The sequence below is a fragment of the Cebidichthys violaceus genome, unplaced genomic scaffold (genome assembly GCF_023349555.1).
Source record: "Cebidichthys violaceus isolate CVI_PGR_0920_01 unplaced genomic scaffold, fCebVio1.0.p SCAF_12, whole genome shotgun sequence".
Classification (NCBI taxonomy): Eukaryota; Metazoa; Chordata; class Actinopteri; order Perciformes; family Stichaeidae; genus Cebidichthys; species Cebidichthys violaceus.
Window position 1 is genome coordinate 17,071,848 of NW_027176285.1, and position 7,500 is coordinate 17,079,347.

A 7,500-nucleotide genomic window follows, 5' to 3' on the forward strand; every position below is an offset into this window, starting at 1 on the left:
GTGGAGGAGGTGTTCATAGTAGTGGAGGTGTTCATAGTGGAGGAGGTGTTCATAGTAGTGGAGGTGTTCATAGTAGTGGAGGTGTTCATAGTAGTGGAGGTGCTCATAGTAGTGGAGGTGTTCATAGTAGTGGAGGTGTTCATAGTGGAGGAGGTGCTCATAGTAGTGGAGGTGTTCATAGTAGTGGAGGTGTTCATAGTAGTGGAGGTGTTCATAGTGGAGGAGGTGTTCATAGTAGTGGAGGTGTTCATAGTGGAGGAGGTGTTCATAGTAGTGGAGGTGTTGCACATAAAGGAGGTAGTTAACATGGATCTATCTATATAGATCTAGATGGATGGATCTATATGTGTGTGTGTGTGTGTGTGTGTATATGTATGTATGTATGTGTGTGTGTGTATATATATATATATATATATATATATATATATATATTAAAAAAAAAAAAATAATAATAATAATGATGTATCATACTAACCAGGTTTAGAGAAAGATAAAGACGAGAGGAGGAGAACGTGACAGATGTGTTCTATTTGAAGTCCGTTCTTTCCGTAGAATAGGTGACGTATCTCACGTCTGTGTAGAACCTCTGTAGTCTGACCTGACATTAAAGCACAGCGGTGGCAAACAGTACCTCTGCCTCAGTGAAGGTGGCGCTAGAGTCTGTTTTTGACGGACCGGCGCTGAAGTCGAGCTTGATAGAGCATCCGGTAGTTTTTCAAAATAAAACACTATGTGCAGCCGGATGGTGGGGCACCAAATATATCAAATATGTACCGTACCTATATGTGTGTGTGTGAGTGAAGAATGCTGATCTGAAACAACCAGTCCATGTGCAAGCTGCCTGTTGAGTGGAGATTTAAGCTTCTCTACTGCGTTCATAAACTGTGGAAGAGTCAGTTCCTCACCAGCCATGAACCTCACATCACTGGAGTCAGAGACAACGTGTTACTGAAGAAGAAGAGGCAGAAATATGAACTAAACATTCTGGAAATATGTCAGAAGGTTTAACAGGAAGACGGAACAAGTGAATAGATAAAGAATAGTTGGAAACAGATGAAGAGCATTTAATGCTCTTATGCAGCTCCATGTAGCTCCATGTAGCTCCATGTAGCTCTATGTAGCTCCATAAAGCTCTATGTAGCTCCATGTAGCTCCATGTAGCTCCATGTAGCTTCATGTAGCTCTATGTAGCTCTATGAAGTTCCATGTAGCTCCATCTAGCTCCATGTAGCTCCATGTAGCTAGCTCCATGTAGCTAGCTCCATGCAGCTCCATGTAGCTCTATGTAGCTCCATGCAGCTCCATGTAGCTAGCTCCATGTAGCTCCATGCACCTCTATGTAGCTCCTGCCCGGTGACGTCGTTGTATCTGAAGGAGGTCAGGAGCTCTTACAGTCTGAGTGTTGCTGCTCTTTCATTGTGAGCTGGTTTGATGTGTGTGTAACATCTGATCGGTCAGTTAAAGGTGGAGCTGTGTGACGGAGCGTCCTCACATGAAGGTGTCTGAGTCAGGTGATGCAGTTCATATGAACCTATAGCAGCACTCTTTACGGTGGACGTAGTTCATCCACGCTACCTGTATGAAGAGTACTCTTCATAAATGACTTCTTATTGTTTTGGGTGATAACGTCATGAAATATGACGACAGACATTCAAAGCTTCGTTCATAAACCTCAGTAGAGACTTTGATCATGTGACACCCCCCCCCCCCCCCCCTCAGAACGCTCTAACCGCCGCATGTCTTCTGTTTCAGTTCCAGTGCGAGTTTCCTCCAGAGTCCACCCTGCTGATCGACATGACTTTACCTCTGTCCCTGTCCAAGGAGGAGTTTGTCTACAGGATGTCTCCTAAAACATGCAAACCCGTCCTGAACTCCTGCCTGAGGTTGCAGCGCTCCCTCTGCGTGGACCAGACGGAACCCGAGGACGAACAAGCCTCCAGGAAAGACTCGAGAAAAGCCGAGAAGCGGGTGACGTTCGCCGACCACCGAGGGTTGTCTTTGACCAAAGTGAAGACGTTCTCTCAGTTCGACGACCCCATCGATATCCCTCTGAACATCCAGGAGATGCTCAGCTCGGCTCTGTCTCTGAAGGCCGAGGAGGACCAACTGGTGCTGGACTTCACTCAGCCCTCCTCGGACTACCTGCACTTCCGCCAGAGTCTGGAGAGGAACTACGTCTGCCTGGAGCACTGCGTGTTGAAGGAGAAGGCTCTGGCGGGAACCGTTAAGGTCAAAAACGTGTCCTTTGAGAAGTCCGTGAAGCTGCGGTTGACGTTCGACGGCTGGAGGAGCCACCGGGACGTAGACTGCGAGTACGTGAAGGACTCGTACCCCACCTCCTACAGCGACACCTTCTCCTTCAGCGCGTCTCTGCCGGATCATTTGAGGCCTCACGAGCGCGTGGAGTTCGCCGTCTGTTACACGGTCTGTGGACGGGAGCACTGGGACAGCAACCACGGGAGCAACTACCGGATCGTCTGGTCCTCCGCCAAGAGGAGCCAGCAGATCGCCAGCAGCCGCCACACGGACTCCTTTGACTTTGGGATTCATTTTGACCGATACGGCAGCCCCACCTGCTCACACGGGATCTTCCCCGATTGGCCGAGTTACGCCGGATACGAGAACACGGGGCCGTACTACTGAACAGGAAGTACGAACGCTGGAGGTGTTTGAGTCGCATCAGGGAAGAAGAGCTTCATCTCACACTTTGACAACAGTTTGCTGCTCTGAATGCAAAATGTGGATGAACCATAGAATCATTTTCTCTGTCCAAAGGGTACCTGGGCTACCTGGTTTGTTCAGTTTACCCAAGTTACCCAAGTTACCTGGTTTACCTGTTTTCTTGATCAATTGAACGTCATTAGAGTCTATTTTTCGTCTTCTTTTCTTTCTGGTCCAGACGTTCTGTTCATTGTGATATGAAATGTCTTAACCCGTGGATTGATTATTAAAGTTCATATTGGGTCTTCTGCGGTGATGTCGGATGTTTCCAGCAGAGCTTCGGTGAGTTTCCACACATGCTGTTACATCAGCTGAGACGAAGTCTGTCGGCCGGATTCCAATCAAATGTGCAATCGTGTTAATTATCATTGTAATAAAGTGAGCTGTTTTTAACGAGTGTTTAGCATTATGATAGATGTTGATCTGAATGAATGATTAGAACCTCTTCAATGTCACTTGAACCGTTTGCACCTTTTTTATTTGTGAGAAACATGTTAGTTTATTAAAATCCTATTTGAATATGAATCTGTACGCACATGTTCACCAGTGTTGAGGGGATCTAATGTGTGAATTAGTCAATAAAGTCAAACATTTTAACTTCTTGTTGTAAGTTATTAAATGTTCAAAGTTTGATGTGAAACTATTATTAGAATTATTTTAGTTTATTATAGTTTTGTTTATTTGCAGTTAACAAAAGAACGAGACTGAATATTAATGAAGAGAGAATATTCATCTTATATTACAGTTATACTGTGATGATTATAAACTGATGTTAGGCTATCTCCTCTGATATGAAACCACATGTAGGTTCATGAGTCCTGAACTATGAGTCCTCATATAGAAGTGGTTCATGTGGATCAGTTCATGTAGATCGGTCTATGTGGATCGGTTCATGTAGGTTCATGTGGATCAGTTCATGTAGATCGGTCTATGTGGATAGGTTCATGTAGGTTCATGTGGATCGGTTCATGAAGGGTCTCAGTTGGATCCAGACTCTATTTCTCCTCCTGTGACCCGTCTGTTCTGCTCCTCTGGTTGTTCAGAGAGTTCATCTCGTCAGCAGTGGACTTGTCCTCCAGGTCTCTGCTGGTCTGACCCGGTCTCATGTGAACCTGGATCTGAAGCTGTTTGTTCTGCAGGTAAAGCGGGTTCACTTATGTAACGAGATGAACTGAGAGACGGAGAGGACGTTCAGACGGAACACCATGAAGACAGTGAAACCAGCAGCTAGTAGAACAGACCCATGATCTACAACAGAGACGGGGACAGATATCTGATCATCCAATCACACGCTGTTAAAATGTGTCCTCAGATTATTGAAACCTTCATGTTTAAATATGCTGCATGTGAGGATGATGATGATGATGATGAAACTTTAAATCAGAGTTCACTGTGATTCTGGGTCAAAGCACAAACCTCATCCATGTCCTCCTTCACATCAACACATAAATAAATATACTGACTAAACTGACCGGTTCCTCATTTACACATCTCGTCCTGCAGATGGAGACAAAGTCCTCTGTCCTCTGTCTTCATGTCCTCTGTCCTCATGTCTCTGTCCTCGTCTCAGGTAAACGGGTCACTTTAGTCTTATTCTCTGTTCTCCTACTGTAGCTCATATAACTTTTTATTTAGTTAAAGCATGTTTAATTATATATGTTTGTATATAAATATGTGTATTGACTGTAAAAGAAGCTTTTATTTTAAATATTTGTCTCTTTGGAAAAGTTTCTCTTAAAACATAAATGTGTTGTTTTTACATTCACTTCTGGATTTCTCTGCTGACTTGAAGCAAATGTGACAAAGTCAGAACAATCACTTTCCCTTCCTCCCTCCTCCTCCCCTCCACGCAGCGGTAGGGAGGAGGAAGGGAGGAGAAAGGGAGGAGGTGTTCCCAGATCTGACGCAGTGTGAAGCGGCCGCCTCACTTCCACTCCCCGCTCCCAGGAAGAGAGACTCATCGGCTCGAGAGCGACATATATCCGGAGGACGGAGCTCCAGAGGACGGCGTGTCTCGGCGATGAGGACACCCGTGAAGGACGCACTGAACCCGCGGCACCGGACCTCGGATCGCGGATTAAACCCGGAGCTGTAGCGGCGTCGGTTTGTTGTCATTGTGCGTTTGAGTGGCGCAGGAGAAAAGGATGCCTCCGCGGCCGCAGACGCTGCTCCTGCTCCCGTCGAAAAGCCTCATAATCCCCGGACACAACCCGTCTTTTGTCTCCTCTGTGGCGGAGGTTTTGCTGTTGAGGAGCGCGCTGGTTTCTGAAGCACACCGTCCACCATGCTGCCCGCTCGGTCTCCATGAAAACTCTCCATGATAACAAGGAGGAGGAGGAGGAGGGGGAGGAGGAGGAGGGGTCCGGTTGCAACGCCATGGAGGACAAGGAGAACAATCTGAAGACGGCCAGGTTGTGGAGGGATGCCGCCCTGCGCTCCAGGAAGCTGCGGAGCAACCTGCGCCAGCTCACCCTCTGCTCCAAAGACAACCAGATCATCCTGCCGGAGGACATAGCCGAGATAGAGGCGCTCAACCTGGGCAACAACTCCCTGCAGGAGCTGCCAGACGGGCTGGGATCCACCCTGAACAACCTGCGCGTCCTGGTCCTCCGCAGGAACAAGTTCTCCGCTGTTCCCCGGGTGGTGTTTGAGCTGGTGCAGCTGGTGGAGCTCGACATGAGCCACAACTGCCTGAGAAGCCTCTCTGAAGGTGTGGGCCAGCTGAAGGCGCTGAAGAAGCTGTGCGTCAGTCACAACAAAATCCAGACTCTGCCGGCTCAGATCGGAGCGCTCCGGTCTCTGGAGGAACTCGACCTCAGCTTCAACGACCTGCACGACCTCCCCGGATCGTTCTCTGACCTCGCCAAGCTGCGGACTCTGGACGCGGATCACAACAAGCTGAACCGGTTCCCCCCCGAGATCCTGGCCCTCGGCGAGCTGGAGGAGCTGGACTGCTCCGGGAACAAGTTTGAGGCGTTACCGGCGGACATCGTGAAGCTGCGGTCCATCAAAATCCTCTGGCTCAGCAGTCTCCACATGTCCACGTTGCCGGACTCCTTCTGTCACTTGAACCACCTGGAGAGCCTGATGCTGGACGGGAACGAGCTCTCGGCGTTGCCCGCCGCTTTCGGTCGCATGCAAAGACTCAAAATGCTCAATCTGTCCTCAAACGAGTTTGAGAACTTCCCCCAGATGGTTTTAAGCATCACAGGGTTGGAGGAAATCTACCTGAGCAGGAATAAACTGACTCACGTTCCGGAGGAAGTCGGGCAGCTGGTGAAGCTGGCCAACCTTTGGCTGGACAACAACAACATCACGTACCTGCCGGACTCCATCGTGGACCTGGAGAAGTTGGAGGAACTCGTCTTACAGGGTAACCAAATCGCCATTCTTCCGGACAACTTTGGGAAGCTGTCCAAAGTGAACATCTGGAAGGTGAAGGACAACCCCCTCATCCAGCCTCCGTACGAGGTTTGCATGAAGGGGATCCCGTACATCGCAGCCTACCAGAAGGAGCTGGCTCAGGTGCAGCTCGCCGTGAAGCCGCGGCTCAAACTGGTCCTGATGGGAACGACGAACGCTGGGAAAACCCGGCTGAGGCGGAGCGTGGTGAGCGTGCCGCGGGACGTCGAAGGCGTCCAGGGAAACAAAGGGATCGAAGTGACGAACTGGGTGGCAGACGCTGAGCGCTCTCTCACGTTTCTGGTGTTTGATTTGTCAGGGAAGCAAAACTACGACCTCATCAATCCCTTCTTTCTCTCCCCCGGTGCTCTTTACGTCCTCGTTGTGAATCTTAAAACATATTCGCCCAAGAACTTTTACTCCCACGTCGGGTATTTCCTCCACCTCCTCAGTGCCAAAGTGCCCCACGCCGTTGTGTGCTTGGTGGGGACGCACGAGGACCTGTGTGGAGAGGCGGAGGTGGAGGAGAAGAGTCTGGACATCCACAGACAGATCGGGCTGCAGGAGAAGAGGGACATCCAGGTCCTGAGGAGCCAGGCTCTGCAGGTAGACCAGGCACTGGAGCAGGGCTTCAACCTCCGCTCCTCCACCCCTCACGTCCTCTTCTACGGCGTCTCCGACAGGAACCTGAGGCGGAGGAAATCCCAGCTGCAGTACATGCTGAACCACCGGCTGCAGATCCTGTCTCCCGTGCTGAGCGTCAGCTGCACGGAGACCCAGAGGAACATCCAGAGGCTGAGGGAGAAGCTCATGTCCGTCGCGGACCACAGGGACATCTTCCCCAACCTCCACCGCGTGCTGCCAAAGTCCTGGCAGATGCTGGAGGAGCTGCACTTTAAGCCCAAAGACCTGTGGCTGTCGTGGTGGGACTCTGCCCGTCTGGGCCTCCAGGCGGGGCTGACGGAGGACCGGCTGCAGAGCGCCTTGTCCTACCTGCACGAGAGCGGGAAGCTGCTCTACTTCGAGGACAGCCTCACCCTGAAAGAGTACGTGTTTCACAACCTTCCGCGATTCATTGCGATCCTCAACGTCTTCTTCCAGAGGGACGAGACCTCGCTGCTGGACAGGCTCCTCTCGGAGGGGGAGAGGGGGGACAAGGGGAGGGTGAGTCTGGTAATAGAGGACGAGAAGGGGGAGAACCTCAGGGTGACCCATCTGCAGCACCACGTGGAGGGCTTCCTCCAACACGGCCTCCTGCCCTCCAACGTCATCCGCCTGCTCCTCCGGCCGCTCATCCAGACCCAGCAGGACCTCCACCTCATCATGGAGCTCCTGGAGAAGATGGGGATCTGCTACTGCATCAACAAACCGCGCAGC

The 7,500-nt window shown here is 50.4% G+C and overlaps 2 protein-coding genes across 2 annotated transcripts in view; both read left to right on the forward strand.

Moving 5' to 3' along the window:
• Positions 1–3,305, forward strand: part of ppp1r3b (protein phosphatase 1, regulatory subunit 3B) — a 4,699-nt gene extending 1,394 nt beyond the window's left edge. Inside the window, exon 2 of the mRNA XM_068705624.1 lies at positions 1,753–3,305. Coding sequence (XP_068561725.1) covers positions 1,795–2,643 — 849 coding nt within the window. The 5' untranslated portion in view covers positions 1,753–1,794 and the 3' untranslated portion in view covers positions 2,644–3,305. The remainder of the gene's footprint in view (positions 1–1,752) is intronic.
• Positions 3,306–4,649: 1,344 nt separating this feature from the next.
• mfhas1 (multifunctional ROCO family signaling regulator 1) overlaps positions 4,650–7,500 on the forward strand; it is a 15,078-nt gene continuing 12,227 nt past the window's right edge. The window contains exon 1 of the mRNA XM_068706848.1: positions 4,650–7,500. This exon is cut by the window's right edge and continues 502 nt beyond it. Within this exon, the coding sequence (XP_068562949.1) occupies positions 5,026–7,500 (2,475 nt within the window). The 5' untranslated portion in view covers positions 4,650–5,025.